At 31.5% G+C, this 21,621-nt stretch overlaps 1 protein-coding gene across 1 annotated transcript in view; it reads left to right on the top strand.

The window, feature by feature from the left end:
- The first annotated feature begins 6,755 nt into the window (after nt 1–6,755).
- LOC126884915 (zinc finger protein 493-like) overlaps nt 6,756–21,621 on the top strand; it is a 33,489-nt gene continuing 18,623 nt past the window's right edge. Inside the window, exon 1 of the mRNA XM_050651252.1 lies at nt 6,756–7,197. Coding sequence (XP_050507209.1) covers nt 6,963–7,197 — 235 coding nt within the window. The 5' untranslated portion in view covers nt 6,756–6,962. The remainder of the gene's footprint in view (nt 7,198–21,621) is intronic.

Here is a 21,621-nt window from a genome sequence, read left to right as displayed (position 1 = left end):
ATCTTATCGACTTATTTATCAACGTTTTCGTGTTATTAACAGATTTGCCAAAATCTGAAGAAATTATTAAAGACGCTGAAAATCCGGTACTAAAGAAAGACGACCAAGATACATAATTATTCATGCATATCTTAATATTTAAAGCAGGGTTAGTGCAGTCACTGAAATGAGCTATTACCTCCGATTTCGTTGAACGTCCATCCATTTGCATGAAAATTGGTGAGTGGTTAGGGGATATCTCAAGAAACAAAAGTGATGTGGTGTCAACTTGAGCTTTTACCCTGAGGGTGGATGCCACCCCTTCTCGGGAGTGAAAATTATTTTATCAAAAATATCTCCAGAATTCGATAGAGGAGCAAATTCTAAGCAAAATTTATTACGTAAAGTTATTAAAATAAATCAAAACTTTTTGAGTTATTAAAGATCAAAAACTCCTTACTAAAAAGACCTTTTAATGTTAACTAAAAGTGAGTTATAGGTAATTGAATGTATATTTTTTTTTCGGCGACTACCCAAATCTAAGTATTCAAACGGGAAAATGATGCATTTTATAACATAACCTTATTAAACATTAATTTGTCAAAGTACTTAGAAATATCTATAAATGAGCCCCCGACCAAGTTGACCAAAAAAATTAAAATTATGCACCAAATATTTTTCAAAATTTATCTTTAAAGAATTTTTCCAAAAAAGTTTTTGTTTTTTTTTAAATGACTTCGTTAATTTTTACGATATCAGGTTTGCCTTAACACCATTTGAAAGTTAATTTTATTGGCTATTAAAGCACGTTGAATATAATCTTTTAAACTCCTTATTTTTTTTTAAATAAAAGGTTAAATGGCCCCGGTTACATGGTTCTGGCAGCAAAATTTAAGCTTGAAACGTTTCTATCTCGGTTATTTTTTACCCTATAGTTTTATATATTTATATAAAGTTAAAATATTTGATACAGAGAAAAATAAAATTTGGTTATACATATATCACTTGGTACGTATATTGAGTATTTTTGGAGTTATGTATTAACAAAAGAAAATGAAAATTACGATAACTTTAAAAATTCTGAATTTTTTAAATTAAATTTTTTTAATATGCATTCTAAACCCGTCAAAATTGTTGAAATCATTATTTATGCTAATATAAAGAAATTCTTCTAAGGATTACTATAAATTTTAATTTTTGTGGAAATGGCGTATGTTTTATTTTTCACTTTTTCCTGAAAAGTTCTAAAAGGTTCTCTTATTTTCATCATAACTTGCTTAATTGTGATGATATTGACTTCTACTGTTTGTAGTTTGACAAGTGTTTAGTAGGTATATTTTATAAAATGCATATTTTTCCCGTTATTTAAGCTTGAATAGATTTGAGTACTCGTCGAAAAAAAAATATACATTCAATTAACCATAACTCACTTTGAATTAACATTAATTTTGTTCTATAAGCAAGGAGTGTATTCAGGTTTTTATTATCTTCAATTTTAATAATACTTAATAACTTTTTTGTAAAAGCTTATATTTATTGATATCTACGTGAAAACAGCTTTAAAATATGCATTTTTTTACGAAAAAAAAAAAAAAAATAAAATAAAATCTTTGATCTTTAATAACTCAAAAAGTATTGATTTATATTATAATAACTTTATACAGAGTGTCCCAAAAGTAGTGGAACGGTCGAATATTTCGCGAACTAAACATCGGATCGAAAAACTGAAAAATACGTGTTCAAACATTTTCAAAAATCTATCCAATGACACCAAACACCAACCCCCACTACACCCCCTGGAGGTGGGGTGGAGGGTAACTTTAAAATCTCAAATGGAAACCCCTAGTTTTTCTTGCAGATTTGGATTCGTTACGTAAAAGTAAGCAACTCTTATTCAAGACATTTTTTTGAACTGTGGATAGGTGGCGCTATAATTGACAAAAACGATTTATCCTGATACCATAGGTAAATTATAGAAACGGTCTAATATCTCGAGAAATACACTTCCAAATGAGAAACCAAAAAAGAGGTTTTTAATACTTTTCGAAAACCTATCGAATAACACTAAACATGACCTTCCAACCCACCCCCTGGAGGTGGGGTGGGGGTAACTTTAAAATCTTAAATAGCAACCCCCGCTTTTTATTACAGATTCGGATTTGTCATGAAAAATTAAGCAACATTTATTCGAAACATTTTTTAGAATTGTTGATAGATGGCGCTTTAATTGGAAAAATACGATTTATTAGCGCCATCTATCAGCAATTTTAAAAAATGTTTCGAATAAATGTTGCTTAATTTTTCATGACGAGTTCGAATCTGCAATAAAAAGTGGGGGTTGCTATTTAAGATTTTAAATTTACCCCCCACCCCGTCACCAGGGGGTAGGTTAGAGGGTCATTTTTGGTGTTTATCGATAGGTTTTCGAAAAATATTAAAAACCTGCTTTTTGGTTTCTTATTTGGAAGTGTATTGTTTGAGATATTAGACCGTTTCTATAATTTACCTATGGTATCGGGATAAATCGTTTTTCCCAATTATAGCGCCATCTATCCACAGTTCGAAAAAATGTCTTGAATAAAAGTTACTTACTTTTATGTAACGAATCCAAATCTGCAAGAAAAACTAGGGGTTTCTATTTGAGATTTTAAAGTTACCCCCACCCCACCTCCAGGGGGTGTAGTGAGGGTTGGTGTTTGATGTCATTGGATAGATTTTTGAAAATGATTGAAAACGTATTTTTCAGTTTTTCGATACGATGTTTAGTTCGCGAAATATTCGACCGTTCCACTACTTTTGGGACACCCTATATATATATATATATATCAAATTTTGCTTAGAATTTGTCTCTATCGATTTATGGAATTATTTAAAAAAATAATTTTCATCCTTGAGAAGGGGTGGCATTCACCACCACGGTAAAAGCGCAAGTTGGCATCATGTCACCTTATTTGTTCCTTGAGGTACCCTCTAACTACTCACCAATTTTCATGAAAATTGATGGAGGTTCAACGATATCGGAGGTGAAAACCTTCAGTGACTGCACTAATTTGACATTGCTTTGCACATTTACTTGTGCATCCCAGGTGCCAACGTGTCCGCTGAAAGGTCATTTTCGAAAATGTCAAGAATTAAAAATAATTTCTCATCAAGTATGACGCAAAAACGTGCAATTTGTCGATTTTGTAAAGAAAATTTTTTTTTTGAAAAGAAGTATCTGATGTGATCGAACTGGAATGACAATTTTTTCTGTTATAGGTCGTACACATCGTAGTTTAAATCCATTTTTAGTGTTTTTGCAAATTTCTGCAATTTTTTTGGCAAAAATGGTAAATTGTTGAAGAGCGGCTACTAGAGAATTGCCTAGGGCGTCAATTGACCTAAACGCGGCTCTGAATCAATGGGCCTGAAATTGGCTCTCTTAAGCTTCTTCTTTGAGTGAACCAGATATACATTGCATCTTAAAAGGTTTTGTTGTTTGCTGGACGTGAAGTTTTTCTTTTAAGTGCACCCTCTTCAGAATCCAGTTTTGCTGCAAATTGTTCCAATTGAACTCTTTTTGTTTTAATATCACTTATAGTGTATGTTCCTACATTATAAATCTGAGCAAGAGTGACACCAGTGGCGGCTCGTGGCTTCAGGGACAGGGTCGGCAAGGCTTTGTCTCCTCAGATAGGTATGCCATCTAATTAAAAGGCTTCAATTTCATAGAAGATTTTTGGTTTTTGTTTTTTTTATTTTTTTTTGTAAACCTGTTTATAAATTAACTCTAGTCTATGTTGTTTCGAAGTAGCAAAATGGGTTATAACGTCATTGTAAAATTTGTTATTGTTTTGGAGAGGTTTTAAAAGTTTTTTTCTATTGACATTTGAGACAAGTTTGACATTCTCTCTTGTTTCATGGTGTTTCGACAATACGTTTTGACTCTGTTGAGACAAGAGAAATCCCGTTCATTTGAGGCAGAATTTATCCACATTTGAGCACAGTAATTTATTAAATTCGGGAACAGTTTGTTATACCTAATGAATTGCAGTATATAAAATTAAACATATTTTGTAACTTATCCCACCTTCCAAAAATATTTATATCAGCATAATAAAACTGTTAAGTAATCCATTTTCTTATTTTATTTGATTAAAGAATGATGAAAGAATTTGTTCCACTCAAAAAGGTCCGGAACATTGTTTAAATAATCAAAATGTCAAAAAATGAATAAAAACTTCGATTTTTTTCTTCGTTTTTTGATTTTAACTTTCAAAGTATTCACTTCTGAGAAAAGTTACACTGACATAAAAGTTGGGTAATTAAATTTCCTACAATATATGATTGGTTAATAATTTTAAAAAGTGTCATCCTTGTTGCAAAACAGCAATAATTGCGAAAAAACAAAAAATAAGTATTCGCATTTTACGTTTTTCAACCATTTATGCTACATTTACGACCTTCATATTTTAACCAGAAAACCTTTATGATATAATAAAACAATACTGTAAATTTCATTAAGATCGATTCAATACATTTTGCAAAATAAATTTTGCAATCCAGCTTTTGCAAAAAACATTAATTTTTTCAAAATGTTGCAGTACTGACAATAAAGCAGATAGCACGTTGAATTTTTTTACATATAGAAGAAAGGTACAGTATTCTTCTATACGTAAAAATAAATTCAACTTGCTGTCTGCTTTATTTTCAGTTCTGCAACATTTTGAAAAAATGAATTTTTTTGCGAAAGCTGGATTGCAAAATCTATTGAACCAATCTTAATGAAATTCACAGTATTGTTTTATTATATGATATAGTTTTTCTGGGTAAAATTATGAAGGTTCTAAGTGTAGCATAAACGGTTGAAAAACGTAAAATGCGAATACTTGTTTTGTATGATTTTTTCGCATTTATTGCTATTTTGCAACAAGGGTGACAATTTTTAAAATTTGTAGCTAATCCTATATTGTAGGAAATTTAATTACGCATCTTTTATGTAAGTGCAACTTTTCTCGAAAATGAATACTTTTAAAGTTATAATCAAAAAATGAAGAAAAAAATCGAATTTTTCCTTCATTTTTTGTCATTTTGGTTATTTAAACAATGTTCCGGACCTTTTTGAGTGGGAGGATAACTCAAATATTATTATATGAGTTATTTTCAAGCAATTTCTGCAAACAAATATGAGTCACCTCTCAACGTCCAAATTAATGTTACTAATATTTTTACAGATGCGCCCTGGTCATAAGTACGTGTCTTGTTGCCGTTTGCAGATCACCGCTGCTCTCGGCAGATTGTTTTTCTGCCGTACTTGTCATTCAAATAAATACGGGGAATGTATAATTGGTTGCCTATCGGCTAATATTCCATAGCGTCTTATTACAAGCAAATTGTCAATCTGGGTACGGCTTGCCGAAGCGAGCCTTGAATTCACACAATCGCAGTCGGGTGTGTATGGCTGGCTAGGATCATTAATTTGAAAAGTCTCTTACGCACAGCGCACAGGATAACAGATTACTTTGTGTTGTGTAAAAAGTTGATTGTCAACATATTCGAATTTTGTTAATTATTTGTTAATACAATGGATGTTAAGTTATTAATTTAATAAAAATATATCATAGAGTCATTTCAATATTTCAGATAAATATGAGTTGTTTATTAGCCTAATTCGTGGTTATCCACACATATTATACGATAGGTAAATCCAATAAACATTTAAAGACCAGGAAATGAAACAAAATAGTTGGAAATCCCACGGCATGCGGCACCAAAGAGCATACTTTCGTTTATTTCCTAATCCATGTAACACACAAAACAGATACCTAAGTATTATAATAAATAATAGTATAAGTATAAATAAATAAACACAAAGTTTGTTTACTGCTCGTATAATTTATAGGCTATGTTGTTGAATTAGAATTAAGTCATTTTAGTTTACTCTTTCTACTCATGCGCAGTGTTCCCAGATGACTTTTTTGAGGATCAGGAGGTGTCGCCACGAACGATCAGGAGATTTCAGGAGACTCGCTCGCCTCAAAAATTGGTAGAATTCTGTAGTTTCAGTCTTTACGTTTATAGATTGGCAACTAGATGTCGCCACGAAAAATCAGTAGAATCAGTTGGTGGAGTATTTTTACGTTTATAGGTATAGTATTTTTACTACAAAAACGTTATTACGTAGGTCAAAATTTTTGACGTAAGAGAACTGTCAAAACATTATAATGTGACTTCATTATTGCTATGTTCATTATAAACACGGCAATAATGAAAAGTCACATTCTAATGTTTTGACAGTTCTCTTACGTCAAAAATTTTGACCTACGTAATAACGTTTTTGTAGTAAAAATACTATAGGCATGCAACTCTATAAAATCTGTAAGGGACGGCTGTGGCAACGCTAGATGGCGGCTAAAGCATAAAAATAAAAAAAAATGAAATAGGATAAAATTCTGAAAAATTCAAACTCCATACAAAACCGTTCTTGAATCGTTACGCGCATGCGCACTGACGAGTAATGCTGCGCAGTAACACATTTTTCGTTACTGCGCATCCTCGTAATCATTCAATAACGGTTTTGTATCGAGTTGGAACAAAACCAGATGATTTTCAGAATTTCATCACTTCATCAGGAGGTTTAAGGACGCCATCAGTAGATCAGTAGGCGAGGGTCGCCATCAGTAGGTCTCCTGAAATTTCAGGAGGTCTGAGAACACTGCTCATGCGCAAAAATTCCGCTACGTCGATCTATAAATTGACATAATATTTTCTTCCGTCTCCAGTCCGTTTCTTACGTCTACGTTGCGTCTACGTCTACGCTACGTCAAACTTATAAATCCAACAAGAACCGTGGTGATTTTTAGTTTTTTGACCTGGCAACCTTGGACTTGAGTGAGACACTTGACTGACTTGACGACTTGACACTTGGTTTACTGTGTTTGGTTTTGGCCGAGATTGTTAAATTTTAAATTATTATTGGAATACATAAAATCAAGTGCAATCAAATGGAAGCAAAACAGGAAATGAACGAGGAAACTTGTAAAATAGAAATAGAGTATAATCACTTGGATGATGCTGTTTTGGATGGCTATAAAAGTGAAATTCAAGAAGAGTCCAATGAGGAAAGTACTCGTGACGCATCTAATTCTTTAGATTTGAAGAAATGCCCCATAAATGCTGAAATAGAACAACATGGAAATAAACTTGACCAATTTGAAGAAACCCAAAAAACTGAAAAAGGTTAGTAACAAAATATTTAAGTCTTCTCATATTTAGAAGTAGTATAAACAGAAATAACTTTTTTACCAGCTAATAATTTTCATCCCGAATTAAATTTAAGGGCATATAAGGAACAATTATAAATTAATTACTTATTAGTTAACACGTTACCCGCGGGACAAAGTATATTTGGCCCCGTCAAAGTTCTTCGTATCATCAGTGGCGTTACAGCTCTTTATGGGCCAAAGCCTTCTTCAGAACAATCCTCCATTCGCCCCCTATCTCTGGCAACTCTTCTCCATGCTCTAATTCCAATAGATTTTAAATCATTTTCTAGGTTGTCTTGGTACCTAAGTCTCGATCTTGCTCGTTGTCCTATCGACCCTCTCCGGTCAAAAACTTTTTGACTATGGCAACTTCCTCTCGTCTGGTTACATGACCTATCCATCTAAAGCGTGCTATGTTAATGAATTTTTCAACGTCAGGTTCTCCAAAACATCTATGCAACTCAAAGTTGTAATGCCTGCACCACAAACCTTGTGCTTTTATGCCTCCATATATTCGTCTTAAATTTTTCGCTCAAAACATTTGAGTAGGCCTTTCTTCAAGTTCTTCGTATATGGCAGAATTAATTGTGCAAAACTTCAAATATGGCGGAACGAGTCTAACAGACCTCGTCAGAAACTTTCTCATCAGGCAAGTGAGCATAGTGAGAACAATAGTGGCTAAACATGAAAATCAACATTTTTGAGTTAAGTCCATCAACCTACATTTAAATATGCCCTCTTTTATGTGCAATATCGGCGAACAATTATTTAATTTCCTTATAACTATAATAGGGCGCCTACATGCCTACTGCATTGTTTAGTTAAAAAAGGTAAGGCAAATGCAGAAGAGTTGAGTATGTATTTAACACTCAGAAAAAATATAAAATTTCAAACAAAACATGATTAAGTACAAATTATATAAACAAAATATAGAAAAGAACCTAACAAATGATCCCAGTAGTTTTTGGGGATTTTTAAAAGGAAAAGCAGGTCTTAGTGGGGTACCAATGAATATGGTATTTGGCACCGAGAGCAACGAGGGTTCTCAGAATATAGCTAACGCTTTTGCACAGTTTTTTCAGTCTGTGTATGCAGAAACTGATGACACTGATTATAGTTCAAATAAAGAAAGCTGGGGGCTTTTTAAGTTTCCTAGAGTTGTAGATTCTGATATATTAAATAGCATTAAAAAATTAAAACCAAAAAGGTCCACAGGACCTGATGAGATACCGTCTTATATTTATAAAGGTTGTGCTGAGTTTATAATTAAGCCTTTAGTTTTTATATTTAATTTAGCAATTGAACAAATTATAAAGGTTGTGCTGAGTTTATAATTAAGCCTTTAGTTTTTATCGAGGTTTTTATATTTAATTTAACAATTGAACAAAATTGATTTCCTAGTTATTTAAAAAATGCTGTGATCTCTCCTGTACATAAAAATGGTAAAAAATGTGACATATGTAATTATAGACCAATTAGTATCTTGAATGGAGTCGCTAAAATTTTTGAAAATATTTTATATTTAAATATATATAATTTTGTAAAAGAATCAATAACAATTTCACAACATGGTTTTCTCCCAGATAAATCTACAGTTACTAATCTTTGCCTATTTTCAGAACATGCGTGTAATGCAATAGTCAATAAATAACAGCTAGATGTCATATCGATGCTGTCAAGCCAAAACGGCATAAACGACATTAACTTGATTTTTCAAGAAACACAAAAAACTGATTATATTTATTTTTACCAGTTATGCTTATCTGCATAGTGACTCAAAAAAATTGGTGATTTTTTTTTCAAATTTTAATATTATGTGAACATTCATGTGGCTGAAAATACTGTCTGAAAGAAATTAAAAACTAGAAAATGGCGCTTATGTCCAATCAAGATATAACATTGGTGAATATGCCAGACTTACCTCCAGCGTTTGTGTCGATCGCATCGTTGTAAGGTTAGCCAATATGGCGCTTAAAAAGGATATATGCCATTAATGAAAAAAAAACGAAAATTAAAAATTGTCGTTTATGCCAACAAGAAAAATTATGAAATTACAAAGATTTTTGATAGGCTTTATTTTTTTTAATCAAAAATACATTTTAAGTTAAAAACAAAACCCTAAATTCTTTAAACATGTTTTTGGTACTAGGATGAAATACTTAAAAGTAAATAATTCGCAAATAGAAGCGGATATCTAATAATAGAGGATTCTAATTCATAATCACTGTCAATATTTGGTTCAACATCATTATTGATTTGATTGCTTGTATTTTCCTTATTTTGATCACTACTTATACCGGCACCCAAACCATTATCTGCTGTTAAGTTAAAACATGATGTGAGATCGTGACTAAATATTTCTTCTTCTACTGCAACGTCTGGTGGTTCCTCAAAGATGATAATGTCATTGCTAAAAGCTTCTGCAATGTTGGCATTATAAATATCATAAACCTTTAAGGGGAATATAGGAGAATTATTGTCAGTCTGTATATCGTTTTTACTGCTTCGGTATATGTTTTATTGTCATTTAGTAAGGCCATTATTTTTTTACTTCTGCTATTCATCTGCAACAAAAAAATGGCATAAACGCCAAAAATCGATCGCCATTTTTAGCTATATAAAATTGATTTGAACTATATGCTGTAATACAAAATGAATTGTTCATCACACTAGTACAAAGTTACAATAGAAAATTTTAAAATAAACTTTTTATTTGCGCAATTTTTCTATTTGCAATTCTCAAACCACTTGGTTATATGTTATACTACGATAGTTTATGTTATATAATTGGTTAACATTAATGTTATATAATTGTATAATTATGTTATATAATTTAGAACACTGTAAAATTTATATCGGAATAGGGCTTGCCCGTGAATAAATAAATAAATAAATAAATTTTTAAATAAGAAGCGTCCATAAGAATACCATTGAGGAATGGCGCTTGTGTCAACCAGGATGTAAATATTTGGTTTTGGCATAAACGCCTCATAGTTTTTAGAGAATTTCAGTGTATTTAGGCTTCAAAAATCAATACAAATTGAAAATATTGCAGAGGTAAGTAATATCATGTTACTTATCCATAAAAATTGCAAAAATACATACCTTTACTATTATTACTGGACCGAACTGTACACAATGATAATCTTACGGGCACTGGCGATTATGTCAATCGGTGTTCACGTGCGTGACTAGACTGGCGTTTATAAAAATTTTAAACCAATATTACCCCTATTTCACTTTGTCTGGGGTTATACCGCGTTGACTGTCTGGTGCGGAAATTAAAATCCTATTTTTTGGTGCAGCTAACTAAAAAGTGGTCATTTTGGCGTTTATGCCGTTTTGGCTTGGCAGCGTCGATATACTGACTGCGCAAAAGCTTTTGATCGTGTGGACCATGGCATACTCTTAAATAAGTTGGTTGAATTAGGCAATAAAAACCACGTGACCTCTGGTTGGCACACAAACTAACAAAGAGGTTATGTTTGTATCTATTTTTCAATGCTTTTTCATTGTTTATCGTCGTATTTTGTCTATTTTGGATTCATTTGGATTTCAATTCCTGTTTTTGTGAACTTTATAAACTTTACCACAATGCAAACTGATTATTTAAGGAAATTATTATTGGAAACTCCAGATGTTGCGAGAAAGGTAGGCGAAACAATTTTTATTTACTGTTCATTTTGCCCCTATATTTTTCAATAATGATGAATTTTGCAAGCAATAACATTATTTCTTTTATTGTTTTAGTTATTTATTGAAGCTGAAAATAATTGGGGATTTAGATCCATACGCAATTCAGTCAGAATTGGATTTTACAGTAAAGTGCAGTCCATCAAGTTACTATTATAGATATTTATACATATCGTGGAGTCTCACAGTTGCTACTCTAAGCAGCAGATGAAAGCATACAAAAGCCTTCAGACACATAAATATTTTACAGCTGTAAAAATTGTTAATGATTTCCTGATTTCCATATTATTGTTGGAAAGGTATGCCTTTATTTTATTTATTCACCATTAAGAAATATATGGATAACAGTATTAGTGTCTTTTGGGTAAATTGGTTTTAAATATTAGATTTATTTACGTTTATATATCTGTATGAAACCAGACATATCGTCGTCCTAATCTGTAAACTGCGAACTCCAGAATTCTCTGAAAATGATTTATTACTGCCATCTATTTGAATTACTGTCATGATTGTTCCAAAATTATATTATATGAATGTCTGGTTTTAAATAAAATATTCTCAATCATTGTAAAGAACGCAAATACTCTAATAAAAATAAATTTTTGTAGTTGAAGAATTTCCAAAAAAATAAAATATTTTTTTAGGTGAAGCATTTCCAAAAATCTAATGCTAAACGACTAAATGCTTGGGTGGGGTGATAGCCAGTTCTGATGACATAGCAAATGCACATTGTATGCGTATGGCCGGTAATAGTGAAGTCTGCAGCCATATTGCAGCAATCCTATTTTTAGCTGAGTATGCCCAGGGCAAGACAGACGAAGAAGAACCCAATGCATGTACATATGTTACAGCTACATGGTTTGGAGATAGCAACATATGCATTCTCTGATGAAAAACTAATGAGTTTTGAAACTGTTCGGTCAGAGTGCTTGTTGCACTCACTAAACGAACTGAAATATAAGATGGCTTTGGCATTGTGTTGAAGCGATATGAAAATGGTTATTCATTTTTAATTATAATGTACTTCTTCATCATGAGTAATTATGTATTGGTCTTTTAAATGTGTATTTATTTTTGTAATTAGTATCAACTTGTAATGATAATATACATTTATCGTTTAAAGTATGACTATGTTTTGACTCTAAAATAAATGTTTTAAAAATCGAATCCTGCCTCTTTCTGTTAGTAACCACCCATGGATATCACAAATTGTGCTTACTGATAGGTTTGTTCGTAGAATGATCAGCAACTCTTGCCAACCATCAGACACATGCGCATTCGTAGTCTATGAATGCTAACTATTAACTGCACAACGCTAACTGTTAACTGCTCATGCATCTGATGGTTGGCAGCAGTTGCTAATCGTTTATGTCGTACTACGAACAAACCTATTAGGTCTGGATCCCGTGTACCAAAAAAATTGATTAATAGCAAGCTGAAAATTTGTTAATAGCTTAACGGTGTCCAGTTGGACAAACTTTGATGTATTGTGACACTGGAACAGGGGTAGTTTTAATTGTGAAACAGTTTGGAAAATCAATTTGGAACATCAGATTACAAAAACATCCCATATATTTTGTCGGACAGAACATCCAATTGATCTGTTATCCTTTCATTAAATTCTCATGCAAAAATCAGACTGCTATTACTAACCAACATGATTCCTGTAGTTTGACATGGTCTTCGTGTTCTACTCATTAAAATGCCCAGTTGGTGATTTTTTCACCAGTCTGATTTTTGCCTGAGAGTTTAATGAATTGGTAGCAAATCAATTGGAAGTTTTATCTGACAAATTACATAAACATTTTCGTAGTTTGACGTTCCAAATTTTTAACCTGTTCCACAGTTAAAACTTCCAGTGTTCCCGTACATCAAAGTTTGTCGGACTAGACACCGTTAAGCTATTAATAAATTTTCAGCTTGCTATTAATCAACTTTTTTTTGGTACGCGGGATCCAGGTCTATATGGAATAAATAAATAAAACAAATTCCCTGTCAAAACTGCATTTATTTTGAATAGAATGAAAAACAAAACAATATTGTTTTAACAAAATAGGGGATACATGTTAAAGTTTAGTATTAATAAAGTTCGTTACATTGGCCTAAAAATTAATGTCACTAGTTACGTTAGTGTCACATATAAATAATTGTAATAATATTAATAAAAACCATAATTCCTAGCATGAGTGCGTCCTGTTTTTTGATAATTTAGTTAGGCGAGGAAACAAATGAGTTTCTAATAGGGCTTTTCATCGATTGTCATTTGTTTCGAGCTTCCGTTAGATGTTGTATAATCCATGTATAATATTACTATACACGGATTATACGACATATGACAGAAGCTCAAAACAAATGACTGTAAATGAAAAGCCCTATAGAGGGAACACGAAAAAAATTAACATTATCCAATCAGCTCGACTTCCACAGTTCACTACTATACAAGTTACAGGCATGTTTTCAGCACTTAAAATCACCAAAAACGAAAAGTTTATAAAATAATCAATCTAATGAATGTCTTTAAATACTATATTAAGCTCAAAATCACGACAAAAAACAAATTAAAATTAACATTATTCTGATCAGTTGGACTTCCACAGTTCACTACTATACAAGTCACAGGCATGTTGTCAGCACTCAAAATCACCAAAAACGTAAAGTTTATAAAATCATTAATCTAATGAATGTCTTTAAATACTATATTAAGCTCAAAATCACGACAAAAAACAAATTAAAATTAACATTATTCTGATCAGTTGGACTTGCACAGTTCACTATTATACAAGTGACAGGCATGTTGTCAGCACTCAAAATCACCAAAAACGTAAAGTTTATAAAATAATTAATCTAATGAATGTCTTTAAATACTATATTAGCTCAAAATCAGGACAAAAAACAAATTAAAATTAACATTATTCTGATCAGTTGGACTTCCACAGTTCACTACTATACAAGTCACAGGCATGTTGTCAGCACTCAAAATCACCAAAAACGTAAAGTTTATAAAATAATTAATCTAATGAATGTCTTTAAATACTATACTACCTCAAAATCACGACAAAAAACAAATAAGAAAAATCAATAATTACATTGAGTTTAGGTTAAGAACAGTTTTGTGTGCCAACCAAAGATCACGTGGTTTATCTTTGACAGGTCGATGGATTGCCTAATATGGTTTCTTTGAGAATGCATATAACTTTATGAAATCTTACCTGCTTCACAGATCACAGATAGTAAAGGTGGGAGGAACATTTTCAGGTCAGTTTAATGCCATGTCAGGTGTTCCACAGGGTAGTAATTTAGGCCCTTTACTATTCCTACTTTTTATCAACGATTTACCAGCATCAGTAACTGTTTCAACCAGCCTACTGTATGCTGACGACTTTAAACTTTTTAGAACAATCTCATGTAATGAAGACTGTCATATGTTACAGTCTGATCTAAGTCATGTGGCTGGTTGGTTTAGAATTAATAAGATGTCACTTAATATTAGCAAATGTTCAGTTGTCACATTTACTCGTAAATTAAATTTCATAATTGAAGATTATCATATAGATGGTGTAGTTATAGACAGGAAAAATGAATTTAGGGATCTGGGGGTCAATTTTGAGTCAAACATGAGCTTTCATAAACATCTTTATAGTATTGTAAATAAGGCATATAAAATATTAGGTTTTATTATACGTAATTCTAGGGACTTTGATATTGACACAATTATAAGGCTCTACAATGCCATTGTAAGACCAAATCTAGAATATGCGTCAGTCATATGGTCCCCAACAACAGCTTTTAAAACGGATTTAATTGAAAAGGTTCAAAAGCGTTTTTTAAGATATCTTTATTTCAGAAAATATAGAGTGTACCCTTATATTATGATCTCATATTATTCAATGCTAAGGTATTTCAAAGTCGAAAGACTCTCTGCTAGAAGGGATCGGCAGTCTGTGATGTTCATATATAATATTGTAAATAATTTTAAGTATAAAAGCTGTGGAATGGTTAATTTTGTACATTTTAAGATACCAAAGATTAGGCTGAGAATTATAAATAGGAAACCTTTTTTTGTATGGAACAGTTTATCTCCTATCAATAATATGCTCAGAGTTTGTAATGAATTTTTAGACCAACATCCAGAACTGGATTTTTCGATGCAAGTTGTAAAGATATTCAGAAACTTCTGGCGGGCTGGGATAATTTTCAGATGCAATTAGAAGTTATATAACATATAGATCTATATCATATATGTATATATATATATATATATATATATATATATATATATATATATATATATTGATGTGATCTTGATTATTGATATGAGATAATATTTTTATATGTCATTTAATTTAATCAATGCATTAATAATAATCTAATTAATTTACCAGATCACATATCAATATGTTTTCAATCTCAGGGCTTTTTATAAAATTAATTACTTACATACGTGGCTTCTAAGTATTTCTCAATGGTTCCTAATCGGGATAGGAAAGAAAAGAGTAAAATAATAACACATATGGGTTACAATTGTAATCAAAATATTGTTTATTTTATTTAAATGGCAATCACTGCTTAATATTTGCTATATCTTATTATTCTTAAACATAACATTTACACATGGGAATCTTATTTCCTTTTGGTTTCTAATTGAAAGTTTTTATTAACATTTAACTATTATGATTTATTAGCAACAATTCTATTTAAGTTTGATGAAGCTTTTCTGATATTATTGATTATGTTTCTTCAATTTTAAATGTGGTATTTAATACGAAAAACCCATACATTCATGTCCAAACAAATGAGACTGACCTTTTTCTGGTGAACTGAGAATGTCTTCACACAAGACCCGTTTCCTGCTATCCTTGGCTGCAATCAAAACCTCGTCCTGGCTTCCAGTAATGTTCTCCTCTGAAACTAGCTCGTATAGCTCTCGTTTCCTGCTTCTGTCGTGATGCTGTGTTCTACCTTTTTCGAAACTGCAATCAGCTACCGGGAACTCTTGGCTCAAGGAGGTTCTTTTACTCTCAACCTGGCCTACCTCTCGTTCCACGATAGATACTCCACACTCACGGAACTACACCGGCTTTCTCACTCTCCGTACACTACCGTCTACTACTGGACTTCACTTCTCGACAGCTCAAAACATTCTGATCTCTATTTGTCATTCATTCCCCTACTTTCTAAATATCCCTTCCAGATTCACAAATCAAACTTCCACCACCAACTCTCATTCGCAGTATTCCTCAAAACCAATTTTTAATCTTTCTAAATATGCTTAATGGATTTCAAAAGAAAAATAGTTAATTCCCATTCTAAAATTACTTTCTACTAATTACAAAATTTAATGATCTATTATCTACTTCCACTAAGTCTTATTTAGCATCGGCTAATGATCGAACCTTCCGCGAACAACGATAATGACCTATTATCGATTTCACTTGAGTCTTATTTAGCATAGGCTAATGATCGAACCTTCCGCGAACAACGACAATGGTACGCGCCATTCACTTTGTTTATTCTAAGCGCATTGTCCCGAGTTTCGTTTAATCACTTCTTAAAATTAAATATAACAATTTGTTGTATACAGGTTGTTCTAAATTTATATGCCCGTGGTTGGAAAATTGAAAATATTTTATATTAAATTGAATTTTGTTTATAATTATCAAAATTTAATTTTCATATCAAATAGAAATATAACAATATATATATATATATATATATATATATATATATATATATATATAAATAGATGAAATAGAGAATGTGGAAAAATCCCCTTACGAACAATTCACACATCCACCATTTCGGGCTGGGAAAAATTTTTATATATATATATATATATATATATATATATATATATATATATATATATATATATATATATATATATATATATATATATGTATTTTCTTTTGTTATTGTTAGTCTGTTGTTTTGTTTGTTAGTTTGTAAGTTGCCATCACCTGTGATTACCATTGTAACATTTTTTTTGTTTATTACTGGTGTTTGTGATGTGTACCAATAAATAAATAAATAAATAAATAAATGTCTTTAGTCAGTCATACTATTCAGCAGTTTCACCAAAACTTCAAATAAGATTATTTCTAAATGTTCATTTTGGAGTTTCGCCACTATTGTTCTCACCAGGTGATATGACCCTGAAGAGGTTGTAATGGATTTTTGAAAATTGCTTTGTTATAATAAATGAAAACTGAATATTTTTTATAGAAATTCGTTGTAAAACTGTCAAACAATATTCCTTTTTGACAGTTCCTTCATAGTAATAAAGCAGACTTTTAATTGTTTTTGTATTAAGGCTGTATGACACTATGCATTTTCTTGTATCATTTCTAATATCGTTTCTGATATCGTTTCTTGTATACATTTTCTTGTATCATTTCTTGTACGTACATTTGTGCCCTGTATGACACTATGCAAGTTCTTGTATCGAAAACTGTATGAAATTCGGCACGTGATTGGTCGAAATTTTGTTTGTCACCCTGTCACGTTACATTGGTATGGTAGTACTGCGTCTACAGCTGATTTTAAGGATTTTATAAAATGTATAAACTTTTAAAAACAAATATTTTAATGTTATAATAACTAGAATTTTTACGTTGACTGTTGATTATTTGTGTTTTTTTATTTTGTTTTGATATTTGTGCTAAAATATTTGCATTATAATTATCTTCAGTTTGATCCAAATTGGAACTATTGTATTTTCCTCTATTAAAAAATTATGCAATATGAAACCCAAAGTTATTCTAAATATATGGTTATTAGAACAGTAGTCCATACCAAACGGTATATTAAGTATCAATAAAATATTTATAAATAATACCTACAAAACACAAATAAATTCATCAAGACATAAATCATATTATCTGATTTTCAGCCGCCATTATGACATTTAGAAGTTTTACCAGCAGGTTTTACGTTTTTGCTCTTTGCGCAGAAATTGGCGCAGTTATTGTACAAGAATCTGTGCCTGACACAAATTCTTGTATCGTTTCTGATATCGTTTCTTTTATGACACTATACATTTTTTTGACATATCAGAAACGATATTAGAAATGATACAAGAAAATGCATAGTGTCATACAGCCTTTAAGATTATTCAAATAAACCTGTAATATTTCATCACACAAAGAATCGGGTTCATTCCAAATTTGATTTTGTAAGCTGTATATTTCATTTTTGAATTTCAGTTTGTTTTTTTTAGAATAGAATAATTTTTATTTGCATACAATTTTTACATATTTGAGCAAATAACATCAAGTAAAAATAAAAAGAAAAGAGATTGTATAAATCTAAAGTACATAGAACAATTATTATCATAATTAAAATTAAAAATTAGACATTACATGTTCCAAAAACAAAAACAACTAATACCCCAGGTATTCCACTACAGTATATGGTTCTACAATGACCAGATATTTAAATAAATCTTCCAAATTGAATCTCTTGTTTTAACTGTGATACTAACTTGTTGTGGAATTTGATACAGGCATATAGTTAGGGTAAGCCTGTCTCTAGAGATAGTTAGGTTTAGAGCTCTTGTGTGATGGGTATGATTGGGGATGTAATGGTTAAATAATGAAGGGTTCTTAAAAAGAAACTTTAAACATTCATAAATGTAGATGGCTGGAAAAGTAAGTATATTTAGTAGTTTAAATTTCCCCCTGCATGAGTTCTTGATTTTCATTCCAAGAATAATCCGTATTACTTTTTTCTGAATGATAAGAAGCTCTGATGTTGCCACTGCATTTCCCCAGAACAATGTTCCATTACTTAGTTGAGAATAAAAGTTAGCATAGTAAACAGTAAGAAGAGTATCCTGCTGTAAGTACTCTTTAAGCACTCTTATTGAGTAGCATGCAGAGTTCAGTTTTTTACATAACTGCAATAGGTGTACATCCCACTGCAGATATTGGTCAATGTAGATACCCAGGAATTTGACAGAGTTGGATGTTTATATGTGGTCTGATTGAATATTTACCATATTCGTGATCAGACCTCGAGACTGAATCGTTTTAAAATAAATCTAAGACAGTCTTATCACAGTTCAACAATAATTTATTCCCAGAAAACCATCTCTCAGCCCTCTCCACATTTTCACCTGTTTTTAAGAGCAACTCTTCTCAACAGTTTTGGCCCAAATCAGATAATTTGAGTCATCTGCGAAATTAATAAGGCTAGATGATTCATTTATTAGAGATTCAGCAAGATCATTGGTGTATACAAGAAATAAAAAAGGTCCAAGAACACTTCCCTGGGGCACCCCCAACTCGAGATTCAGTGCTTCTGAGAGTGTTCTCTCACCATTAGTTTCCAGACAAACTCTCTGTGACCTTCCTGTGATAAATGACTATCCAACGTAAAGCTGGGCCTCGTATTCCATACTTTTTTTTTATGGCATAGACTTGGGTGTCAATTAGCCAGTCACAACTTTTTTGTTTTCTATTCATACATAAAGAAGGCAATGAGGTCCTTAGAGTTCCATAGCAAACTCTTCCACAGCTCCCTACTCAGTTCAAAAGTTGCAGATGGCCGCTATGGACTGTCACTCACCACATTTTTCCATTATTCGCAAAATTAAATTCCAACAGAGGGCGCTCAAAATTTCAAAGATGGACGACAACGCTAGGAAAACGATTCATTTTGTCATTTGAATTCACAGTTCTAAAACGTTAAATTAAAATCATTTACAGGAGTGTTTTGCCAAAGTAACCACTAAGTTTTGCAACTAAGACATCTTATAAGTTAAAGACGACTCAAAATTATGTTTAATCTGTATGCATTCATTAAAATTTGATGCTAACTACTGATTTGTTTTTACCTTTTTTTCATAAAAAAATCTGGCCCCCGATAATCACACAGCGTTCTAAAAATTATTAATCTATCTTAGGATTTCTAATTTTGTTTTTAATTTAATTAATAGGTGCACTACAGTTTATTTTACAGCGACAGATAACAATTTTTAATTAAATAAAAACTGGAAACTTGGAAACTAAGTAGGTGAATTTATTTTATAATAATTGTGTTCTGGAAATTACGAAGTGGTCGGGATATTTTTCATAACAATGTACATTCTATGTACAGAATATATACTACATTTTATTCATTTATTTAATTTTGCAGTCGCTTAAACATTAAAAAATACTACGTTTAATACAAACGTTAAATTAACAAAATGTGTGATTTGGCATTGGTTAATTTAGGTCATTACGTAGAGTATAATAGGAATGAATACTGAGGAACACTGCAATAGTTTTTTTAAGTTGAAATTATTGTTAATTACAACATAAACTGACCGCAAATATGTACACAAGTTAATGGCAAAGTCAATGTTTTCCTTGAGTTGATACTTTTCAATTTCGCCACCAGGCGTCGCCCACTTTGCGGTTCCTCGCCAATACATCTTCTTCTTTTTTCATATGTACATAATATATCGAATTATCAGGATTAATAAATTTAGAGGTTAATTTTAGTTTCAGAGATAAATTTCATTAAACAATCATATATATTTTTGCTGTTCAGAGACAATAGATAGGATACATCGAGAGGTGGAAAAACATTATTCCATACTTGTCAAGTTTGATCAGCAGTATTTGATGATCCAAACTGTCAAATGCTTTTGACAGATCTAGAAAAGCTCCTAGTGTTTTGTTTTTTAGTTCCAAGTTTTCAAGTATTTTAGTATTGAAAGTTGTTACGGTATAATTTGTCAGTGGTTATAAATGATGTGTTTTTTACTTTTAATAGCTGCAGTTGATGATCACCTAAACCTTCATCTACTATATTGATGTCTTAAAACACACTTATTGTATGTCTGTGCATGTACTCTTTGAGAAAATCGATTTTGAATGTTTAAGCTCTTGTAGCACAGCACTACATCGCACAGTTTGTCATTTATACCACATTTATGTCATTTATACCACACCAAACGTGTTAGGACATGCAATGTCTCAGCAGGATGATATACTGTAATGCTCGAAACACACTATAAGAATTTTGAACGTACGATGGTTGAAATTTACATAGTGGCTCGAGCAATCATATGGAATCTTCTTCACCGAATGTTTCAAGCGGTGAAGGGAGAAAGATTCCATATAATTGCTCGAGCCACTATGTAGATTTTAACCATCGCACGGACAACATTCTTACAATGTGAAACAAGCGTTAGGAGGTCATCAAGGTACAGTGCATAACTCAGTGATAGGAAAAAATGGTCATACAATAAGTGTGCTTTAAGTCATCAATATAATATAACATTACATCAAAGTTTAAGGTGTTCGTCATCACATAATCAATACAGGTAGCCAAATGATAGGTAATTCTGGTAGGGTTAGTTTTATTTAATATACTAAAACACAATTGTTTGACAAATTAATTTTTGTGGGATACTTTCTTGAATAAGGTCTATGTTACAGTCACCTAGTATCCAAACTGGAATTTTTTATTCACAAATATGTTTAGTGCTGTATCCAGTGTGTCAAAAAGTTCATTGCAGTAGAAATCTTGAGGTCGATAAGCTCCACCCACTATAATACTTCTATCAATCTGTAAAAATAACATTGAATACTTTTTATTATATCTGTAGACTTCTGAGTACTCATAACAGCCTTTGACAAATAACCCTACACCACCTTCTTTACTTTTACAAAAAATAAACTGAACTACAGTAGACTCTCTATAACGAACACAGTTA

This window comes from Diabrotica virgifera, chromosome 5 (assembly GCF_917563875.1).
Source record: "Diabrotica virgifera virgifera chromosome 5, PGI_DIABVI_V3a".
Taxonomy (NCBI): Eukaryota; Metazoa; Arthropoda; class Insecta; order Coleoptera; family Chrysomelidae; genus Diabrotica; species Diabrotica virgifera.
The sequence above is the reverse complement of the archived record's forward strand: the minus strand, read 5'-3'. Positions and strand labels throughout refer to the sequence as shown.